The sequence below is a fragment of the Salvia miltiorrhiza genome, chromosome 8, assembly GCF_028751815.1.
Source record: "Salvia miltiorrhiza cultivar Shanhuang (shh) chromosome 8, IMPLAD_Smil_shh, whole genome shotgun sequence".
Classification (NCBI taxonomy): Eukaryota; Viridiplantae; Streptophyta; class Magnoliopsida; order Lamiales; family Lamiaceae; genus Salvia; species Salvia miltiorrhiza.
In genome coordinates, this window is record NC_080394.1 from 9,477,673 (window position 1) to 9,501,713 (window position 24,041).

Below are 24,041 nucleotides of genomic sequence, written 5' to 3' on the forward strand. Positions count from 1 at the left end.
CATCTATCACGGAATAATAGTGTATAAGCAGAAATGTCATTGAATTTTAGATACACCAAATAATGAGAAACAAAATTGGGTTTAGTTTAAATTATTACCTGCCCAAAGTGAGAAACCTTCACCTATATCTCTTCGATATGACTCAAATTTGAGAGATACAAATTGTGGTTTACTCGATATAGCATAAAAATTGAGTAGAAATCGAGTTTTTGCTTTGAGTGAAGAGTATTTCATTTGTTATTGCATCTACGGCTAGAGTTATGTGACGAAAGTATTACTCCGTCCGTCCACTTATATATATGGTTTGAAGGTTTTGCTTTAAGTGAATAGTACTTCGTTATTGCATATGCGGCTAGGGTTATGTGAAGAAAGTATTAATTATATGTGGTTCGAAATATGATTTATTTAAATTCGAATGATAAATAAATTTATATGGCATTTATTTAATTGAATTAATTTGTGCTCGTATTTGAATGATAATTTATCTCTCACGAATGAAAAAAAAATTATGAAATTGATAATCTTTATATCGCTTATACCAAATTCAAAGAGGCCAAATTTGAAGTAGCAATTATAAATAGTGCAAAACAATAGTTGGCGGTCAACTTAATTTGTAGAACTTTTAACCAATTTTCAAGATTTTGTATAAAATCTTTCTTTCTTCTCACTTGAACGTCGTTGTCGTCCTCTGAAAATTTGGCAATGTCGTCACCATCACGTGCGATAAGCCATCCTCTTCTTCGATTCACCGCCACCAACGACTAACACCTCCAACTAACCCGCCGAAAATATTGTCTGCCCATCCAAAATTCGGTGAACTCTACCGTCTGTCATCACCATCGTGTCGTCGCTTGTATTCTTTCTATTGTAAATCTGCAGATTTGACCGAGATATGTGAGATCGAAAAAAATGCATATTTAGTTCTGATATTTTAGTTAGATCTATGAAATTTCGTGTATTTGTTGTAACAAACTACAAATTACAACTTGTATCATTCGTTCTCATATTGATCGCGCTAACACTTGATGTGATGGTATATAAATAATATATACTACTATTTATTCTTAAAAAACAAATAGCATATAAATATTACTAGTTTTCTTTCTTCTTAAAAAACATATAAATATATATATATTAGGTGCATTCTTTAGATTTATATTCATTTTATGTTTATATATTTTATTTTTAGATTTTTACTGCAATGAACTTTATAAATATGAATCTAAGTGTGTGTGTATATATATATATATGATTATTAAATTAATCTTACCGGTTAATCACAGCCATTAGATGGAAACCAATGAACGAATGAGATTTTATCTTTATTCTCTCTATAAGGGGTGCTTCTCTATAGAAGCTAACCCTATATATATATATATATATATATATGGTGGGGTTAACATAGAAACCCCCTTAAGATAAGAACTAAGAACCAATATCAACCTTTGATTTACATAAAATAAACGGATGAGATAAATTATTGTAGGCGCACACAGTTTCCTTTTTATAAATCATAGAAAAATAATAAGGTTTGAAATGTAAAAAAACATTTACTTAATAACTGACTAACATGATTATAGGAAGCATTTACTTCCCACATCAATTGCATTTTCTCTCCCCCTCCAATTGCATTTACTTCTTGTTGTAGGGTAAAAACAGTCGTCTATATTCTCTCTCACTCCAATTGCATTTTAGGAATCAAAATGCATATATGTTTACCGTGCATGTGTGTTTCAATATTTAGTCTTGTTCAATTTTGATGGTGATTTTTTGTTTGAAAATTGGTGTTGCACAGATGATAGTTTTTACATGCACGATTAATGTAATGTGTGGGAAAAGTGTTATTCTATTTTTTAAAATTTGAATAAAATTGTTGTTGCATTTCTTATGGTTAATAGTTGCACAAATTATCTGTTTTTGTGTTGTTGCACAAAGTCGTCGTAATTGTTACACGGATTAATATATATATATATATATATATATATATATATAGGGGAAGGCTAAAATAAGAACGCTTCTTAAAATATAAATTAGGAACCATTTTCAGCCCTTAGATCATCAAGATCTACGGTTGATTCATCACCTTGTTGGATAAATTCATGGTCCTGAGTTCGAATCCCAAAAGTAGCAAAAAATTATTTTTCGCAATTCATGCCTTTATACAGTTTATTCATGCGTGTTATGCATAAAATTCATGCATTTTTGCTGGTTCGTAATTCTTAAAATAAGGGTGGTTTTATTGAATAACCGCCCCATATATATATATATATATATATATATATATATATATAAATGCAAATATTTTTTTGGTCATGTTTACATGAAATGTAGTAGTTGCATAATTGCCTTAAACAAAATGCATATATGTTAACCGTGCATATCTATTTCAATATTTAGAGTTGTTCATTTTGATGGTGGTCTTTTGCTCAAAAATTGGTGTTGCACAGATGATAGTTTTAGCTTTGCACGAATTCTGTAATGAGTGGGTAAAGTGATATTCTAATTCTTAAATTTGAATAAAAAATTGTTGTTGTATTTGTTAAGGTTACTAGTTGCACAAATACTCTTTTTTAGGTTGTTGCACATATGCATGTTAACTGTTAGGATTAACGTGAATGATATAAGAGATCCCTTAAAAATCTCCAACTATCATAATTTAAAATAATCAAAATTACATTACTAAATAAATGGTGAAGATTAGTTCTCATTTCTCATGGTAAGAGAACTACGTAGGCTTTGATTATTAATTATTCAATGAAGATACATAGCAAACTCAATTTTAATATTTATATTAAAATTAGGGCTGGCAAATCGTGCGAATCGGATCGTTATCGGGTCAACCTGATATCGACCCAACCTGATAAGGCCAAACCCGAACATGACCTGTTAAGGGAATGCCCGAACCCGACACGAACTCGATAACAACACGATTCAAATCGTGCTGACATGACATGATAGCGACACGATCTGATTACAACCTGATAACAACACGAATTTGGAGCTGATCTGATAACAACCTGATCTGATTTACCCAAGTTTATTCACATCAATAATAATAATAATAATAAATACAAATAAATATTTAATAAAGGCTAAACTAAAATGTAGAAAGAAATCATGAATAAAAAATTAAAAATAAATATTTAATAAAAATTTAATTGTATCGGGTTACCCGAACCCGACACGAAATTATCAGGTCCTTATCAGGTCGACCCGATAAGGACCCGAACCTTATCGTGCGTGTCACTAACCCATTAATTTCGTGCGGTTTCGTATCGTGCTTTCGTGTCGTGTCGAAAATTGCCAGCCCTAATTAAAATTGAACCCAAGCCCTTTGTTCAATTTCCCCCCTTGTAATAATATTTTATTTTTTTAATTATTACAGTTAATTAATTAGTATTAGTTAGTTTACATATTCAATGTTGTAATTTTAATTTTAAAGATTGTATCATTGTAATGTTTTTTTTTTTGTACATAGAATCAATTGTAATTTTATAGTTTTTTAAAACTTTGGATTCAATAAAGATATGGATTTTTATTGTTTTTTATTGTTAATGTGTTAGATACTTACTTTATTGTATTTTTTTTCTATCTTGAATTAAATAATTTCAAAAATTTCAACACATCTAACTAATTTCAAAATTTCAGCACAAGTCATGTAATTTCTTAAAAAAAAATACATACAAAATATTTAAAAAGAAGAAGAAGAAGAAGAAGAAAAACTACCGATTTGGCCTGGAAACCGCCGATTCAGGGCCAAAAACCGGCCCGCCTATGATAACAAGCGAGCCGGTTACGGTTTTAGGTGAACCGTAACCGCCGGTTCCAGCCTGTGAACACCACTACTTAGCTCGGTCATATGCATATGCAACCTCTCGGTAAAGCTCCACCACAAGATTATCATAGTTCTAATGATATTTTGTAAATGATAATAACATAAGCCATGAGTGGCATGTAGTAGATCACTCATCATAATGTTGACAATTGAGACGTGTTGATCAGATACAACCAATGAGGGGTTGGCATCATCATAAGTTATCTGGAGCTGCGAGAGAAACCATTTCCACGATTCGCCATTTTCTTTCGGACTAACACCATACTCCAACGGGTAAACTTGCTCGTCGCCATATTTTTTGTTAATGCAATGAATAAAATATTCTTATTCTCTTACTCTGAACGTGTGTCCCATCTATGAAGATCACCGGTCTCAGTGAAAACATGAATTACCCAATAGTTGTCATGAAGAAAATAAATAACTGATGAAATCGCCCATCAAATCCCACATCCATCTCCACCAATGACCCGAGATTCACTTGCCTCAACATGTGAAGATATTTAGGCAGCATTAGGAACGATTGATCATGTTGATCGTATATAATATCAATCGCATGATTTTGTGCCCGAAAAGCGACATCGTACTTGATGCGCGCACCGAATTCACGTTGCATTGTCCTGCTTCATTGCGGTCAATAATTGAAAGTGACTAAACTCGTTTATTAAGTTATTGTTTTAATTTTGTCCTATAAATTACTCCATTCGGCAACGAATCATTTTTCCTAAAGGGAGTGGAAACATGCTTTAGAAAAAAATAAGTTGTGCATTTGGTGAGTAGAGAATGAGTCTCATAAATTAGAAAAGTGATGATAATTAATATGGTTATTTAAAAAAAAACGATGAATCCATTAATGACAATGAGTGTAACTATATGGGAACCATAAAGGTGATAGTTAGTGAGGTTATTTCTAAAAATAGATTAGGAAGATGTTTCGTGTACAGACAAAAATGAAAAATTAAAAAGATGCTTAGTGTATAGATGAAAATGAAAAACTAGGCCGAAGATATTTCGTGAACGAAGAAAGTATATTATATTGTGATTTTCCGTTGAAACTCATATTTATAAATTTCGAAGGATTCATGTAGTTAATGAATATTGTTATATGAGCTTTACACGAAATCCAATAATAAAATAACTTTTTAATAAAGCCTTAAATAGGGATGGCAATCGGGTACGACGGGCACGAATAATGACTATCCATACTCATACTCACGAACTAAATGGATAGTGGTTTTTAACCACGAAACTATCCATGGATATTAAATGGTATTCAAATCCGCCACCCGCAGATACCCGCTATCCGTCGGGTATCCACGAACCCGCTACCTGTCGGTATCCGCCACCCGCTATCCGTCGAATATTCGTCACCCGCTATCCGTCGGATACCCACCATCCACTATCCATTGGATACCCGCGAAATAAAATTTAAATTTAAATTTATAACAAATTTAACGGGTAATTTACGGGTATTTCACGGGTAATTGACGGGTATTTTCGCGAATATTTTTCGCGGGTATGGATAATAAGTATCCAAACTCATACCCACGAACTAAATGGATAGTGAATTGCAACCATGAAACTATCCGTGGATATCAAATGTCTCTCAAACCCACACTAATAGGTTTGGGTTTTCGCGGATATCCATTACCCGCGGGTAAATTGCCATCCCTAGCCTTAAATGAATACAATTATATATATTCTAAAGGGATTAAGGTGGATGAATTATAACCTTAGGTCCATCCTCGTGTTCTATCCTAACACTAACTTTATCGAAAATTCTAAACACTAACTTTATTATTTCATTTTATTTTATTTTAGGTAAATAAAATTTATTCAAACATGCACGAGGGCCTAACGGGATACAAAAAACAACAACAGATAAACAACACAAAACATTAAAGTTCGAGACAAAGAGATGAATTATTTCATTTAATTATTATTATTTCCTCCGTCCCGAAAAACATCTTTTATTTTTTTTTCGTCCCCAAAACATCTTCCTAATCTATTTTTTTAAAACAAATCACTCATTGTCACCCTTACAATTTTCATATATTTACACACATTGCCATTAATGAACCAACCTCTCTTAATTTATTTTAAAAGTTGTAAACTCTATTACTTTTTATTCGTTAATCATTTTTTCTCTTAATAATCGTATTGAACAATAATGGATTATTATTAATGAGACAAAAAAATGTTTTTTATGAACATAAAAAGAATAGTAAAATGAGTATATTTTTCGTGGACCGACGAGTCAAACAATTGGAGCTTCGTTATTTGTTCGTTTCCATTAAAAGTCGCACCTAAAACAGTAATTACGATTGAGGGTAAATCAAAGGACCAAGGAAACCGAGCAGATTACGAAGTTGAAACTTGAAAGCGGATCGTCTCAGGGGCACTCTCGACATTTTCTTCTTCCCTCCTCCCTAGTATATTTTTCTGCTATGTGATTAAAACTTATTTCTGTTAATACTCTCTAAATATCTACCCAGAAAATATACATCTTTCACCAGACCTAGATTTTCTCCATAGGAATAGAATCGTTGTCAAAACCTCCTCGATCTTCTTCGATCAAACCTCGCTACCATGGTAAGTGATTTTCCGCTTCTCATTTCATCTTTCCACCTTTTTATGAGCTTATTATGATGTTGATTGAATTATTATGTTTTGGCAAGAGAAATAGTTTTTCAGCACTTTTCTTGGCAACATTTGGTGTCTGGTTTTAGATCCTTGTCAATTGTGGAATGGAAATCGGAAAATTTTATTTTTTCGGCAGCTCAACCCGATTCTTTTACTTGTTCATCATTATTTTTCCTCTTTTTTAATCTTCCATTTACGGGTACTAGATCTGATTTGGTATAGTTTTCATTATTTTATTTTCGATTTGTATGTTGGTGATTACTTTTGGCCGATCTCGGGTTGGCTGACAGCGGTGGTTCTATTCTAGGGCGTGCGGTACTAAGTTTATATGTGGTTGCTTTGTTATTTTTGAGTTGATACGTGATTTTTTTACTAATATTTTGGCGAAATTTTGAATTCCCTATTACGTGACTTGACTTTTCGCTAAGTTTTGTTGACTTCGCACTTACTTGATATATGGTTGATTTCGGTGTTGTGTTTGATTATTAGTTGACTTTAATGTCAAAATGTTGTTATTTTTATTTTTTTGTTTACTCCCGTAATTTGGTTCATTAATACAAAATGGTCTCACATATTTCTTTGGCAACCTAACCAACTTGGGGCCTTTTTGTTCTTCTTAAATCCTTCAACCTATAAAGCCCAATTTACATTGTAATAAATGTATCCATGAAATTTTTATGCGTGAATACCTTCTTACTTTTCTGCCATTAAATCCTATAAATTATGTCCGAGCTTGTATTAGCTGCATTTTGTCTTGTAAAGTTGTTAGATTCGTGTAATTGTTGAATGACAAATTGCAAACTAGAGCAATGCAACCTATCCATATAATGTCTTGGTCTTGCTGTGGTGTATAATGCTTGATTTGCTATGGGATGTTGACGCTAATTTATACTCCCTCCGTCTCATTATTTATGGCTCGTATTCTATTTAGGGGTGTCCCAAGTTAAATGACTTATTTCCATTTTAGGTAATAATTTTACATATAAATAATGTGGGCCCACATACTTGTACACTACAATCTTACTCTCCTTTATCTTCATGCCGAAAAAGTATGTGCCATAAATAATGGGACAGAGGGTGTATATTTTCGTGCTTCTCATTATTGTGTGAAAACATTGAGGTCAATGAATTTATTATAGATTTAGACAAAAGCGGATTTTCTTATTTTGTGGTTTGGACAAATGTAGATACTGCGGGGGTAACATGTGAGCATGGGAAGAGAAAAGGATGAGAGCTTGGGGGAGATAGAGAGATTGGGGTTCGGATTGTTATGTGGAAAATACATTTTTACTTTCTATTTTTAGTATGTAAATATTAATCAAGAAAATTACTTCTGAAGTGTGCAATATGTAGGTTCTAGAGGTCCATATACTTGCATATATGTCGTCTATGTAAGTAACTTTGGGGCTTCAAAGAACGAGGAGAGAGATTGAAGGCTTCCTTGCCTTCATTATTATTCATAGCCTTTACACTACATCACTTTGAAAGGGTTCCCAGATCTCAATCCTTCAAAATTCATGTTTCCTCTGTTAGTAACTTTTTTTATTATCTTTGTTGTGTAGGCTAATGCAGCATCAGGAATGGCAGTGCACGATGAGTGCAAACTGAAATTTATGGAGTTGAAAACTAAAAGGACACACCGTTTCATAGTGTTCAAGATCGAGGAGAAGCAAAAACAAGTGATTGTGGAAAAGCTTGGCGAACCAACTGAAACCTACGAAGATTTCACTGCAAACCTTCCTGCTGAGGAATGTAGATACGCAGTTTTTGATTTTGACTTTGTGACAGCAGAGAATGTCCAGAAGAGCAGGATTTTCTTCATTGCATGGTAAATCTTGGTTCCTGCCGCCATAGTTGTGCCTAAGTGCAAGCTTTAACTAGCTTCTAAACCATCGTTAAACTAAACATTATGTACCGATTCTCTGTGCTAAGGTGCCCGGACACTGCAAAGGTGAGGAGCAAAATGATCTATGCTAGCTCCAAGGACAGGTTCAAGAGGGAGTTGGATGGCATTCAGGTGGAGCTGCAAGCAACTGATCCAACCGAGATGGATCTCGACGTCTTCAAGAGTCGCGCTAATTGATCTTTAGGGTTGTGCCGAGCTCTTCGCATTACTCGAGAGAGATGTTAATAGTTTGTGGGACTAATGTCACTATGGTACCTGCCTCAGCTATATCGTATTCCTCTGTTGTTGAAGTTCCAATTATGTAGTAATGTTTTTTTCTCTAGAACAAAAGCTCATATTATTTGTTTTATTCATTTTCCTTTTGGAATTTACTTTACTAATTTAATGGGCCAAATAACTATTAATGGATTAATTTCTGTAACTCGGTGTTTGCTGCCTTATTGGCTTCATGATCACTAATTATCTCCCAACATGGATGAGCTGGAATTGATCCTTTAACTCTATAAAATAGCCTTCGATATATGGTATTGTTGAACCCACCAACATAAGCATTGTAAATCGAGAAACGAATATTATGGCAAATTGAAAAATCAAGGAGTGAATACATGATATGTGCACACTCTGCCATGACTTCACCTTGTTTCTGACGTTCTATGTTACTATACAAGAAAATTAACCTCCGTCAAAATTGGGGGTGAGCATTTGAGATCAATACTACCAGATTGTTCCGGCCTACGGCTAGCTCGTGGTAGGCTCAAGTGGTGATTCTTGCACGCGCGTCTGTTGCATGAGACATGCATACGTCGCCCGAGTTAGCTTCAGACCTCTTTTCACCATACTATTATGAAATTCAAAAGCCTTATTAAACTCTCCGGCAGCACAGCAAGAATGTATCAGCAAGTTATAAGCAACTGCATCAGGCTTAATCTCCTTGTTTAACATTGATTCCCATAAGCTGAAGGCTCCTTGCAAGTTACCTCTTCTACAATATTCATATATAATGGTTGAGTAGCTAATACAATCTGGAGAAATACCATTATCTGACATTTCGTCTAGGGTCTGAGAAGCTTCCTCAATTCGGCCCAACTTGCAGAAACCTCGAATGAGAATATTGTATGTCACTGTGGTAACAAGGAAACCTTTGAGCATTGCCTTATGCAGCTGTTTAGCCTCCTCCATATTCCCTTGTCTGGTAAGATGATCGAGAAAGCACCCGTGCGTGATCTCATTTGGAATTATCCCGCTGATCAACATTTCCTTTAATAGAACCTCCGCTTTCCTCACAAATCCTTCCTTGCATAGGTTATTAATCATCACAGTGTATGTCACAACATTTGGCGCAAAGCCTTCACTGATCATAAGATCCCAATGAGCCATAGCCATCCCAAGATCACCGGTCTTTCCATACTTGTCGATGAGACTAGTATAGACAAAATTATCAGGCCTCAGTCCCCGGTCATGAATTTCCTTCAAAATCTTAATCAATAATGTTGAATCCTTCTCCACAAGAACCCCTTGAATAATTATAGCATAGCATATAAGATCCATGTTAATACCTCTCTCCCCCATCTCATCACGAGCACTTAGTGCATCTTTCAGTCGTCCATCCCTACAATAGGCATGCATCAGTTCAGAATAACAAAACTCGTTCAAATCATGGAGACCATCCATAAATTCTCTTGCTTCAGATACTCTACCTGTGGAACAAAGCCCGTAGATTAGAGGCCTGTAGGTAAACGTGTCTGGTGTAAGACCCTTCTTCAACATCTCATCAAACAACTCAAAAGCTCTTGCTATGTTGCCTACTTTACAATTTCCTTCTATCAGAATGTTGTATGTTACCTCATTTGGAGCAACATTCATTTCCGACATTTTCTTGAACATTTTACACGCTTCAGCCATCATATTTGCATTGCAAAGACCATAGATCAGTGCAGTGAATGAATAAACATTAGGTGAAATCCCTTTCCCAGTCATCTCGTGATATAGCCGGAATGCCTTATCCATTTCTCTTTGCTTACAGTAGCCATCAATCAAAGAAGTGTATGTTACAACAGTGTGGCTCAATCCTATTTTATTCATCTCAAGAAACAGTGTTTCAGCTGCACTCAATTTTCCCAACTTGCACTGCCCACTAATTAACATGTTGTACGTGTAAACAGTTGGCTTTATTCCTGCACCGAGCATTTTACCAAGAACACTGATAGCTTCATCCAGTTTCCCACTTTTACAGAACAGATTGATCAAAATGTTATAACTTACTTCATTTATGATCAAACCCTTCTCCTCCATCTTCATGAAAAGCAACTTTGCTTTCTCTAACTTTTCATCTTTACACAATGAGTGAATCATAGCATTGCAAACATATAAATTAGGCATTTCCCCAAATTTCTCCACCTTATCAATCAAATCATAAGCATCAGCAACTTCCCCTCTTCTCCTCATCCCATCAATAACACTTGACAAAGCCTCCACACTCGGAACAATCCCACACTCTACCATCTCATCCACCAAATCTCTTGCAAACCCAAACTCATTCACTCTACACAATCCTAGCACCAATGTACAATATGTGACAACATCGGCTCTCATGCCCTTATAACACAACGAATTCTTAATCTCAACAGCCTCCGAGACTCTACCACTCTTACACAGCCCATGAATCAACACATTATAAATCACCACATTCAACTTCCCTCCATTCCCCTCAATCCAACCGATCATTTCCTTTGCTCTATCATAATCTCTCAACTCACACAAGCTCCTAATCACAGCAGCATATATATAAACATCAGCAACCATCCTCGAATTCACAAGCATTTCATCAAACAAGGCAAGCACCATCTCAAATCTCCTCACTCTGATCAACCCATTCAACACTGCACTCATCGTCCTCGCCTCCGGAAACAAACCGCATTCCTTCATCAAATTGAGAACGACAACCGAATCCAAAACCCTTCTACTCTGAACATAACTTTGCACTAATAAATCAAATCCGTACGGCGAAGAAATATCGGATCTTTTATAAGAATCGAAAAAAATCTGAAACACAAAAGCGGGATTCTCATCCCTTTGCAAAAGGGTCTGCAAAAGCGACGTCGCTGGCCAGTAAAGTTTTGACTGGACTAAGGAGTGAACGAGGAGGCAAAACGAAGCCGTCGAGTGGCAGAAATTCTTGTGAAGGCCGAGGAAATTGAAGAAGCGGAGAGCTAACCTGGAGTCATGGAGATTCCGGAGGATGAACCACTCTATGTGATTCCCGCTGAGGCGCGTGGAAATGGAGGGGTTCTCGAGAGCGACGGACCAGCTCTGACTTCCCCGCGCGACGTCGTTTAGAACTGCCAGGAAGTTTTCGTCGTCGTCTTTGGGCAGGCGGGGGGCGGCTGCCGCCGCCGCGGGTCTGAACTTGGAGAAGGGAATAGGGTTCCGGATAGGCGGCCGCATTTTCGCAGCTATTTTTAGGAGGCCATTGAGAAGTGATTTGGGGAACTCGATTAGAAGTAGTGTTACTATTCACTGCCAATCTTGGTGCATCTCTTTAGGTTGAAGTGCAGCTCCAGGAATGGATCACCCATAATTTATTTGCCCCAGATCAATTAAGAACAAAATCATTTTTTGTCAATTGAGAGAAATAATTATATACTATATATATATGTATGTATATATTAGTATATTAGTTTTATAAATTTATTTTGTTTTAAACGTATGTCTCATCATTTTAAGAGATCCAGTCAAATCAATTGTAGTAGTTTTAATTTTTCTATCTTCTAGTGGGGAAAAAGATAGTCCATTTATCCCATAGAGTTGATCCATTTAGGGCATCTTTATATGGGTTTATAGGTATGATAAATTAAATTAATACAGATTAGTGTGATGTTTGATATCATGTGCAGTTAATATGGTCAACTTCTACTTAATCCCACTTCTCCATGCTATTTTGTGGGAATAACTCATACTAATAATCCGCCCCTCCCTCCTTGGATAACTTTAATACTGCGAAATTGGATAAAAATTCTGCTACCCTTCCTCACGTATATCGATGCAAATGCCCAAGTAATGGTGGACACACATGGTATTTTTGAAATTATATGAGGATAGTTTTGGTATTAGATAATATAATCCAACATAATCCTATGGATATCAAACACAATATAGGATTAAGTAGCCGTGATATCAAACACCCATGAAATAGTATAAATCCACACTAATTTTTCAAGATAATTTTAATCCTAAACTGCAAATCAAACGGACCCTTATAGGATTAGGTAGGATTGAATTAGATTAATTTTATGATATTTGATTGGATAAATAAGATTTGTGATTTAATCTTAAAATAATGTCACATATGAATAATTTTGGCTTACTCCTATAATAAAATTAAGGATTAATTACCACTAAATTCAAAAGCTTTTTGAGAATTCGCAATATTCTCACCAACTTCAAAATCGGCATATAAATACATGAATTGAAAATCCGTTCTTAATGTTCCCAAACTAAAAAAAAACCTCCAAATTGAAGGTGACGTGGACTACATAAATACAACGTGGCATATTCGGCGGAGCAAGAAAATGACGTCATTTTTTTTTAAACAATACGACGTCGTTTTGATTTCCAACAACAATTTTAAAAAAAAAAGAAAAAAAGAAAAGAAAAATTGGGGCTGTGATTTTCGGCAAGAGCTTCAAGCTCGGATGGCGGAGCCGCCACTGGCATCTCCCTCCCTGAATCGTGCTCTGGCATCTCCCTCGCCTCACCCCATTTACAAAACCCGACGGCCGCCGCAGCTGAAGCCAGCCACCGCCGGTCCGCTCCTCTCCCTTGAATCTCTGGCCGTCACCTGCTCGTAGATCAGGCGACACCGCCTCCAACTCTCTCTCAGTCCATTTCACCCCTCTCACAATAGAACCCACACCTCACACCGTCCACGTCGTCTCCTTCCTTGGAGACGGCGAGAGCGCCGCCTCCTCCCTCTCTGTTCACTGAACCCCGACGGCCGCAGCAGCAGAAAGCCCGTCGCCGCCGTTGACCGCGCCTGCCTCCCTCCCTCCACTCTCTCTCTGAAACTCCCGGCGACAGCAACCCTCCTCGCGTAGTGGCGTTTGCCTGGGCAGACGAACGACGGCGGCGCGGTGGTGGCGTGGTTGGGGGGAGGGGAAGGGATGAGAGAGGGGAGATGGGGGTAGGTGGTCGGGGGGTTGGGGAATGGGGTGGGTTTGGGGGTGTTTGGGGATGGGGGTAGGATTTTTTTTTTTTTTTGTAAATTAATTTATTAATAAATTATTATATTTTAATAAAATAAGATTATTAAAAAAATGAAAAAATGACATGTAATACCTAATTGCCATGTATTTGACACATAATCCGTGATTGCCACCTCATCTCGCCGGAGTTAATAATTTTGGGAACATTAAGAACGGATTCTCAATTCGTGTATTTATACGCCGATTTTGAAGTTGGTGAGAATATCGCGAATTCTCAAAAAACTTTTGAATTTAGCGGCAATTACCCTAAAATTAATCTTGGACCAACTCATTCTCAGGCAATCTCATGTTAATTTAATCACGACAATTAAACATCTCCAAAATATATAATCATTTAAGAATACGACGAGTTTTAAATAAGAGGTGGTATTAAGTGCAATCTATTGCACGATGCAACATGATCGATCCGCAATCCTAACCCAAAACCCGCATATATATATATATATATATATATATATATATATAGGGGAGGGCTAGAATAAAAACACTCTTAAATGTATAAAATATAAATGATTTTCAGCCTTTAGATCATCAAGATCTACGGTTGATTCGTAACCCTGTTGGATGAATTTGTGGTCCTGAGTTCGAATCCCAAAGGTAACAAAAATTTATTTTTCGCAATTCGTAACCATGTTGGATGAATTCGTAACCCTGTTGGATAAAATTCGTACATTAAAAAACGTTTATATTTTATACACTAAGAATGTTTTTATTCTAGCCCACCCCTATATATATATATATATATATATATATATATATATATATATATATATAGGGAAGGGATCAAAAAAGAAGGCTAAATGTAGAGAGAATGAAGAATGAATCCTGAGCCTTGATTTATGCCATCTAACGCACCAGATTTTTCCTAATTTTCGGTTATAATAATTAAATTCAAGGACATACATGTAATTTACTTTTTATCATTAACAATCATTCCTATATTTAAGGTAGATATGATTTTACTATTTATGGACATACACGCATCAAACTTTAATTCTTTCACACATTAAATTAAAGTAAATCACACGGTACATTAATTCTTCCTGAACTCAGCCTCACGCCATTATCGTCAGCAATTGAAGAAAAACATTTTCTTCAGCATTTTCGTATTTTCCGTATTCGCACAACTTGAAAGTTTATTCAGTTTAATATGTGAAATTATTCAGATTAGTTAAATGTTAATTCAACAGAGTCTGTATTTCATATTTTACGTTATTTATGGTTTTTTTCACAATTATTTTATATACTCGAATTCATGAATTCATCCAAATTTTTTATTTGTTCAAATTATTTTAATGTGTATTCAAAAATTAATATTATGTGAATAAATAATAGAATCTTCACCTAATTTATATTTTTATTAGTCCAGCAATTAATTATTCATAATTTAACTCTTAATTGCTTAAATAAAATTAGTAATTCATGTAGCATTTTATTTTTTTCATTATTTCAAAACATGTACATATTAATTTGGTTCTTTGTGTGATAATAAATAATTATATTGTATTTGAATATTGTTCAAAACGTACCCAAATAAGAATTATATTTTTGCGAATAGGGATACTAATTTGCAGAAAAACGTAACTGTTACTCATAAATTGTGAGTAAAGAAAATATTTTGTTGAATAAAGTAACGTTATTCATGAATATATCGTATTCGAATATTGTTCATGACATACTGAATAAAAATAATATTTATGCGAATAAGGATAATAGTTTGCTGAATAATTTATATGATACTCATAAATTGTGAATAAGGAAACTATTTTGTTGAATAAAGTAGCATTTTTCATGAATAAATCGTATCTAAATATTGTTCAAAATTTACCGAATAAACATAATATTTATGTGAATAAGGAATCAATCGCCTACAAATGTGTAAATATGGACGAAAACATCACATAAGCTAACTGCATAATTCACTAAAATTATAGTGAATAATATTGAAAATTCATCGAATACCACTTTGTTATAAACCGAATAAGTATAATTCTTTAATGAACAAAATACATTTTGCAATGAACAGAAACTCATATGAAAAATCTCTGCAATGCAGAATCAAGATCCTCTGCTTCAGTCCAACATAAATTCTTCAAGCCATATATAAGCACTCCATCCCCTCTTCGGTACGTAGGAGCAAATTCCATATGAATACACAATATAAAAAACCCTTCACGAATCCAAAGTTAAGATAGCAGATTCGATATGAATAGCATATTCAGCAATATATTTATAACATAATTGGTGTTCCAATAATTGGAATTTTACCTTGAACACTACATCCATCCTAAAACTGAAGGCATTTCAAAAATTGCACCAAAATTACTCAAAATGAAAATACACTAAATACTAACTTGAATTGCTAATGGCGCTTCAACAGTAGAAAGAAAGTCAATGGTGATGTAAGGGTGATTTGAAGAGAAAACCCCCACTGAAAAGCAAAAAAATAAAAAATCGAAGCAAATACCTTTTAACAAATATTCATATCTTTTCAAAGGACCTAATTGAAGAGAAAAATCTCTTTCTCGATTATTGAGGGGCTGCAGCTGCTTTTTCACAATGTGTATGAGGGGGAGAAACAGAAGAGGGGAAAAGTGTTGTGGTTAAAATGCTGCTTCTATTTAGTCGAGGAAAGAGGAGGTTCAGGCGAAGGCGGCGCGTCGGCGATGGCGACATCGTTGCCTAAAATCGAAGAAGGTGGAGTCGGTGAAAAATTTACAGTTCAAAAAATATAGGCTACACTTTTACTAGTTATTTTTGCTATTAGTTTCGAACATACCTCTCTAGAATGGTTCAAACTTTTGTTAAAAATCTCGAGCTTCTTCAAACGTGTTCTTCAAATCTGCAGAATTTTTTTTTGAAGCAAAAGTTATGGCTGTTCGATACCCTAATCTAGATTAAGTTAACTGGCGAGAAATGGGAGAGTAAAAATCGGAACTTCCGAATTTACCTTCTGCGTAAATTCCCCAAAAACTCCTTCCGCCTTCTGAGTTGGTGATTCATTTAATTTTGTGAGTTTTGTTTGTTTTTTTTATATTTTTCGAAATTATTCCAGCCGTCCGATTTGGTGTATCTAAAGGCTTAGATTTATTCTCTTTTCTTTACTAAGGCTTTATTCTCTATAGATCCCTCCCCTATATATATATATATATATATATATATATATATATATATATAGGAAGATGTTCTAATAAAAACCTTTGTTAAAATGAGAAGTAGGAACCTAATCTTGACATTTTAAATATTAGATCTAATGGTTATGATTTAGTCAACAAAAGAAACTATGCATCTATTATATTTTACTGTACACTTAAAAAATATGCAATTTATGCAATTGAAACCAACAATGCAAAATACTCAAGCAAATCGAAATTGTGCATCTATGTAATTGAAACTGTGCATCTATGCAATCGAAATTGTGCATCTGTAGTTTAATCTCAGCCCTCTATTTTATTTAAATCAATGGCTTTAAATTGGTTCCTAGTTTTCATCTTAAGAGGGGTTTTTATATTAACCCTACCCTATATATATATATATATATATATATATATATATATATATATATATATTATATATATATAGGGGAGGGCTAGAATAAATACACTCTTAAGTGTATAAAATATAAATGATTTTCAGCCCTTAGATCATCAAGATCTACGGTTGATTCGTAACCCTTTTGGATGAATTCGTGGTCCTGGGTTCGAATCCCAAAGGTAGCAAAAATTTATTTTTCACAATTCGTAACCATGTTGGATAAAATTCGTACATTAAAAAACGTTTATATTTATATTTTAAGAAGTGTTTTTACTGTAGCCCTCCCCTATATATATATATATATTTAATGGATCGAAAGGAATTATAACTAAATCAGTTGGCAATCTCGCATGCCTTCCATGAGGTCGTGACTTCTACTCCCACTCAAAAAAATAATTAAGACCATCGACTGATCATTCCACGATGACAGCTTCGACAGACACGTCAACATTAATTGGAGAAAAAAATAAATCTATTTTTACCAATGCTTAATCAATATATTTACATGTAAATGACTCAAAATAATGTAAGACCGTCGATTGACTCAAAATAATATTTTCAATCTTTAGATAATAAAAATTTATGGTGAGTTCATTATTATTATTAAATGAATTTATAGTCCTAAGTTTAAATTTTATAAAAAATAAAAATTTAATATTTAAATTTTAAATATTTTCACAACGAATACGGAATATATAAAATTCAACATTATTATAATTATAAAAGATATAATTTTTTTTATTTGAAATACTTCATCCGTCCACGAAATGAGTATCTATATTTCTTTTTTAATCCGTTGAGTACCTATTTTCCTTTTTAACAAGTGTACTCCACACAATCCGCTTTAATTAATACCCTCAAAAAATAGAACCCTTATTCCACTAATACCACACTCAATTCATTTCTTAAAACTCGCCCGTTTTAATTAATACCCTAAAAAAATGGAACCTTATTCCACTAACACCACACTCAATACATTTATTAAAACTCGTCGTCCCTAAATGAGTATTCATTTCGTGAACGGAGGGAGTACATATTATAAATATTTCTTTGTAATTTTCCCTTAATTGAGCTTGATAGAATATTTTAAGATAAATTTATAACTTAAAAAATAAGAACATATTTTACATGTCTAATTAGATCAATCTTTGAGAAATCTAAATTCGTTGGGTAAATATTTAAATTTTAAAATTTAATTTTTCCCAATATTTAAATTTTAAAAATTATTATTTTTTTACTCCGTATGAATTTTGAACCAAGCTCATTTCATCCAACAATGAATCAATCCTAAATTTTAATAATTAAAAGGCTGAAAATTAGTTATATTTTATATATTTTAAAAGAAAATATATATAGAGCATCCACGCATGTATATATATTTTCATATCAATTCTCATTCTTTTTTTTTTTTGACAACCATATCAATTCTGATCATTCTTATGCATCCATATTCTCACAAAAATAACATTATCACGTGATCATTTCTTCATATGTATATATATATATTGAATATCTTTTGAAAATGTAATTAAGAGCATTAATAATTAGTAATAGTATATAATTAGACGATAGACGATGGAATCACAAATAACAAAACAAAATATATATAGTGAATATCTTGTAGAGAAAAATTACAAAAATGTAAAAGCGCACATGCATGTACATACTGGATTCACGCACTAGGTGCAGCATCCTTCACCTTACTCTGCAAATACCCGCCATACTCCCTCGCATAATCCTTCACATGCCCGGCCGTGTCGGCAAGCCGGGTCCTTGCGTAATCGAACCGGTCCGCTCCGGGCGGGTGGAGCCCCCTAAAATACCGGTAAATCCAGGAAACCGCCGCCACAAGCGCCACGCCGCAGCTCAGGAAGGAGAGGGCGCCTGAGATAGTGACGAAGATGAGGAAGCCAACGGGGACCCAAATGGGGCTGGAGATGATGATCAGCGGCGCAGAGAAGATTAGGCCGAGGACGGTAGCAGTGAGGGTGAGGCCGGAGAGGAGGAGGAGAATGCCTCCCGAGATTACGAGGGTGGCGAGGCCGACCACTTGGGCTGAGTTGGGTGCGTGCTCCCGCAGCTTCTCCAGGATGGAGGTGGCGGCGCTTGGCCTTGTCGCCGCATACTGTCGATCGGTCATTCTAGAGCGGAGCAAGATTTGAGAGAGAGGGAGGAGGAGAGGGAGAGAGAGGGGGGGGGGGGGGGGGAGTTTTTATGATCGGAGATGGAGGCGGTGACGCGTGTGGCGTCGGTTTCATGCAAAGATAACACGTGGTATGGATGGGACTAATTAAGATATATCAGCAAATAGTTTGTTGTTTCATAGTACCATGAGATTAGAGGGGATTGAGTTATCATTCATTTTTTGTGATCTAGATCGATTATATACAAGGACGTGAATCGGGCCAGCCCATTAGATTTTAGGTCAGTTTTATCGAGTTTTGAGTTAATTGGATGTGAATTTATCGGGCTGAGGATTTTATTAAGTTATAAATTTTCAATTCTAATTCTAAATGTTTGAATTTTGGGCTAGTCCATCGGACTACTCGAATTAAAGACGTAAAAATAAAATAATCATTTATATTTTGTTATTCTTAATGATCTAATGTATAATGTATAAAATATACATAGAAATCAAAGATATAATTTATATAACAAGTTTGAAATACAAAAATATAAGATATTGAAGAAAAAAAATCCAAATTATATAACATATAAAATAAGTTGGTAACAATAAAATGTTCAACTTTGTTAAAGAAAAAATAATAAAATATCCAACAATAGCTTGAACTCATAGAATCAAAGCATTTCAAAAATATAGAAAAGTAAAATGATGAGACTTTAATATTTTGTCATTTTTTAATTTTTTATATCTAAATATTTTATGTTAAGTATTCGGGTTTCAGGCTAGCACATCGAGTTAGTCGGGCTATTCGGTTACGGGCTAGTCGGATTGTAATTTTTCTCGGATTGACGGATTAATCGGACCAGCCCACGAGTTTCGGACTGTCTTGACATCCTAATTGTATATTTAAAATTTTAGATTCAAGTACAAACGTGTATGTATAAACTAATTATATAGATTAAGCTCACATCATTAATTTTTTATGCTAGGACTTCAATTTTATTACTTAAAACTTAAAAGTTCAAACTAGCTAGGACTTCGAGATGTTCAAAAGGAGGAGTAAATATACCTAACAAAAGAGCTAGTCTAATACGTACACATTTAATGCATGTGCATACGGATGATGCAAGAAAGTACGTGTATACATATAGGTAGATGTTCAAGTAATTAAAAATCATTAAGTAACAAATCCTCCTGTGCAGTAATCTCAACGACTTGATTGGCTGCAGAATTAATTGTTAAAGTTATTTTTCATTTTTTCAAAAAAAAAAAAACAAGAATGAAATTTAAATTTGACGAAGAAGAAAAAATAAAGAAGTACTATAAATTTATGTGGTGTAAAAAATTAATGAAAGCAAAAAGTATTCATAAGAAAAATTAGATAAAAAAGAAACAAATTTCAGAATTTTTTAACTGGCGCGTTCACAGGATATGCACCACATTTTTACTTCGCGCCTGACTCTAAAAATAGAGCTCTCGTTCGAGCAAAGGGACACGACATTGCTGAGGGACTCGCCAAGTGCCCGCTTGAGCCCCTCTATATTTGCTCTTAAGACTTAAATCAATGGATTTGCATATGCATTGAATCCATATATTACTAGATTGCATATTTTAATTTTTTGGATTTTTGATGTGTACTATACTTGACCTTATATATGAGTTATTAATCTTAATGTTTAGATTTTTTATGTGTATCATACTTAACGTCATGTATGATATACTAATCTTAATTTTTAGGATTATTTATAATTTATAGTTTATTTTCAACTAATTTTAGTTTATAGCATTTGATGTGAATGATATTATCTTTTTTCCTTTGAGGGGTGGATCGATGATAAAAACTAAGTCCATTATGTCCATACATGTAAAGTCCGAATAGACGAAATTACCCCTAAATATTAGGGCTGTAAACGAGCCGAGCCGAGCCGAATACAAGCAGGCTCGAGCTCGGCTCGTTTAAGTATTCGGGTGTTCGAGCTCGGCTCGAGCTCGATTCGAGCTTTTATCTTGATGATCGAGCTCGGCTCGTCACCCACATACTAAGCTCGAGCTCGGTTCGAGTTCGGCTCGGGTGATGCTCGATAATGTCGAATTCGAGTTTGAGCTCGAGCTCGGCTCGTTAGATGTTCGTATATATGATGTTCAAGCTCAAATTTGTTATAAATTTAAGAAAATCTTCTTAATTAATATGTTATTCGAGTTCGACTCGTTTAAGGCTCGTGTACTAACTCGATTGAAGGCTCGACTGAAGGTTTGTGAACAGGCTAGCGAACATGTTCGCGAACAATCGAATTCGAACATGTTTGCGAGCTCAACGAGCCGAGCAATGTCAGGCTCGAGCTCGGCTCGATAAAAATTTCGAGCTCGAAATCAGGCTCGAGCTCGGCTCGTTTATTATCGAATCGAGCTCGGAACGAGCTTTTTTTAAGCCGAATCTCGAATAGCTCGCGAGTAGCTCTGTTCATTTACAGCCCTACTAAATATAAAGCATGACAGACCTGAATGGACGAATTTGCACCTCTAGTAAAATTGAAAAGACTTTCGTTATATCCTTTTAGTTTAGAATTCCTATAAATAGACGGATTTTTACTTTATACATACCCACAACCAATATTCTGACAATTTTATTACTCAATAAATTCAAATCTTTTGTTAACGTTTAAAGTCGTTACTTCACAATATCCATTTAATCTTATATTATAGGCATTATCAATCACTTTTGCTCGTTATATTTGGAGTTCGCTAAAGTTCATTTCGCAAAGCTTGGACATCCAAATCGTTGTTGGATTTATTTTTGAGAGAAAATTAAATATGCCCAGACCCATTAAATCTATATAAAAATACACATTTTTATAAATATATGGTACATTTTATACCTAAATAGACTAAAATACTCATAATATCTCAATTATTATTGTACTTAGTAGATAACACCTAAATATGATATGAAATCAAGAATTTAGAAAAAGAAATATAGAAATATAATATGAAATTAAAATCATAAAATAAGATTTAAAAAAAAGGAAAATGTATGATTAAGTAACAAAAACGCATCATAACGTTTACACTGAAAATCAAATAGGTCCCTTTTTTTTTTGATCAGAAAAGAAGGAAAATTTATTAGAAACCAAAGCGGTACCAGAGGTACCTAGATTTTGATACAAGATGACAAATAAAATTCATGAGAACACCACACACCGAAATCGACCTCAACAACACCCAAATTGAAGGTTTTAATCCAACTCCACAATTTGCCTTTTACCTCAAGCACCATTCGACTAACCTCCCAAACTCCACCATCAAACCTACTCTCGTTCCTCTTTTTCCACAAGAGCCAAACAATAGCTATCCATAATGCCTTGAGAATCTTCCTACTTTTCTTTCCACGTCCCAGGTGAGAAAAAGAGACAAAATGTTGGGCAACATTACCTGGTCTGACCGTCTGAATGCAATCCATCTTTGAATTGAGTCCCAAATAGGTCCCTAATATTCATATATTGGGGTAAACAGGTCTTTAACATTCACTTTTTACTTTTTAGACAGAGAAATTTATTTGCCCCAATTTGTGAACGTTAAGGACCTATTTATCCTAATTTGTAAAAGTTAGGGGTTTAATTGGATAAAACATAACGTTAAGTAATGTTAGGGGGTGTATTTGCTATTTAATCTTATAATTAATTGTTATTATTAATATTATTTTTAAAGTAAAATTTATTTTTTATTCACAACACACTTAATTATTTATTATTTTATTTTATGATTTTCTTTTTTTTTTTTTGTTGAGGGAGGTAATAGTATTTTTCTATTAGAGTTCAGCTTAGTAAAATTGATTGTTGCAAAATTTCATTGGTTTGTGGGACTGGGACACGTGGTTATCATGCACTGACCCCATATTCTCTTGCGGCCACGCTATCCAATTTAAATGATTATTAATTGCGTTTCGGCACCTTTGCTGACTCACCATTCATAATAAAAGTAGATAATTTTTAGGAATAAAATTTTTCACACCCTCTTTCGGGAACAAGCTACGTTGATTTACCCCAAAGTTGGATAATATTGAATCATTGATAGATAATACGGTATCGGACAGTCGGATAATTAGTAATTGATTCGCAACTATTTAGTATTCGAATATATGTTAATCACATTTATTAATTAATGAAACGATTAATAGATAAAGGTTTATGAATTTTTAAATATCGAATATACTCCATAATACCCATAATATTCAAATAATTATTATAATTGATATATGTATTTATTAATTTGTAGTAGATTGATTTTTTCTTTTTGCAATTTTAATTTTGTGTTGTGATTTTATTATATATTTTTGTTATGTTAGTCATTTTTTATTTTGAAACTTATTAATGTGAATTATGAGTTTTGAAATGTAAAAGTTCGAAATTTTGAGACATGAATTAGGATATGTTGATGAAACTTAGATGTTTATTTTTCGTCAAAAGATATGAAAAAATTGAAATAGATAAGCATTTTTTTTTCAATAAATTTATGCAGCCACATTGTGGGCACTCACACACTAATATAATAAGGATAATCTTGATTTATTTAATTTTTTTTAAATAAAAATAAGATTTAGTTATTTTATTATATTCTCTACATTGTACTTATTTTTTTAAATCTTTTTTACATTTTTATTTATTTTTTAATAAAAATAAAAAAATTATCAAAAAATTGCAAAAAAAATACTATAATGTAGAGAATATGATAAAATAACTAAAT

The 24,041-nt window shown here is 34.0% G+C and overlaps 3 protein-coding genes across 4 annotated transcripts; 1 reads left to right on the top strand and 2 right to left on the bottom strand.

The window, feature by feature from the left end:
• The first annotated feature begins 6,099 nt into the window (after positions 1 to 6,099).
• On the top strand, positions 6,100 to 8,734 carry LOC131000768 (actin-depolymerizing factor 4-like). Of its 2 annotated transcripts, none has more exons than XM_057926833.1 (3): positions 6,100 to 6,424; positions 8,038 to 8,303; positions 8,408 to 8,734. In XM_057926833.1, exons 1-3 carry the CDS (start codon positions 6,422 to 6,424, stop codon positions 8,556 to 8,558), a joined length of 420 nt encoding a protein of 139 aa, XP_057782816.1. In that variant the 5' UTR covers positions 6,100 to 6,421; the 3' UTR covers positions 8,559 to 8,734. The 2 variants fall into 2 exon arrangements, with proteins under 2 accessions (XP_057782816.1, XP_057782817.1); XM_057926834.1 differs by lacking the exon at positions 6,100 to 6,424 and adding an exon at positions 7,663 to 7,733.
• Positions 8,735 to 8,928: 194 nt separating this feature from the next.
• Positions 8,929 to 11,995, bottom strand: LOC131000766 (putative pentatricopeptide repeat-containing protein At5g59900). Its single transcript, XM_057926832.1, has one exon. It carries the CDS (start codon positions 11,823 to 11,825, stop codon positions 9,120 to 9,122), a length of 2,706 nt encoding a protein of 901 aa, XP_057782815.1. The 5' UTR covers positions 11,826 to 11,995; the 3' UTR covers positions 8,929 to 9,119.
• A 6,657-nt stretch (positions 11,996 to 18,652) lies between these two features.
• On the bottom strand, positions 18,653 to 19,417 carry LOC131000769 (oleosin G). Its single transcript, XM_057926835.1, has one exon. The coding sequence runs from the start codon at positions 19,314 to 19,316 to the stop codon at positions 18,849 to 18,851; it is 468 nt and encodes a 155-aa protein (XP_057782818.1). The 5' UTR covers positions 19,317 to 19,417; the 3' UTR covers positions 18,653 to 18,848.
• Positions 19,418 to 24,041: the final 4,624 nt, after the last annotated feature.

Coding starts and splice junctions, on each gene's coding strand:
- LOC131000766 (XM_057926832.1), bottom strand. CDS start 11,825: ATGCGGCCGCCTATCCGGAACCCTATTCCCTTCTCCAAGTTCAGACCC.
- LOC131000769 (XM_057926835.1), bottom strand. CDS start 19,316: ATGACCGATCGACAGTATGCGGCGACAAGGCCAAGCGCCGCCACCTCC.
- LOC131000768 (XM_057926833.1), top strand. Junction 8,304..8,407: donor AGGATTTTCTTCATTGCATG/GTAAATCTTGGT, acceptor CTCTGTGCTAAG/GTGCCCGGACACTGCAAAGG.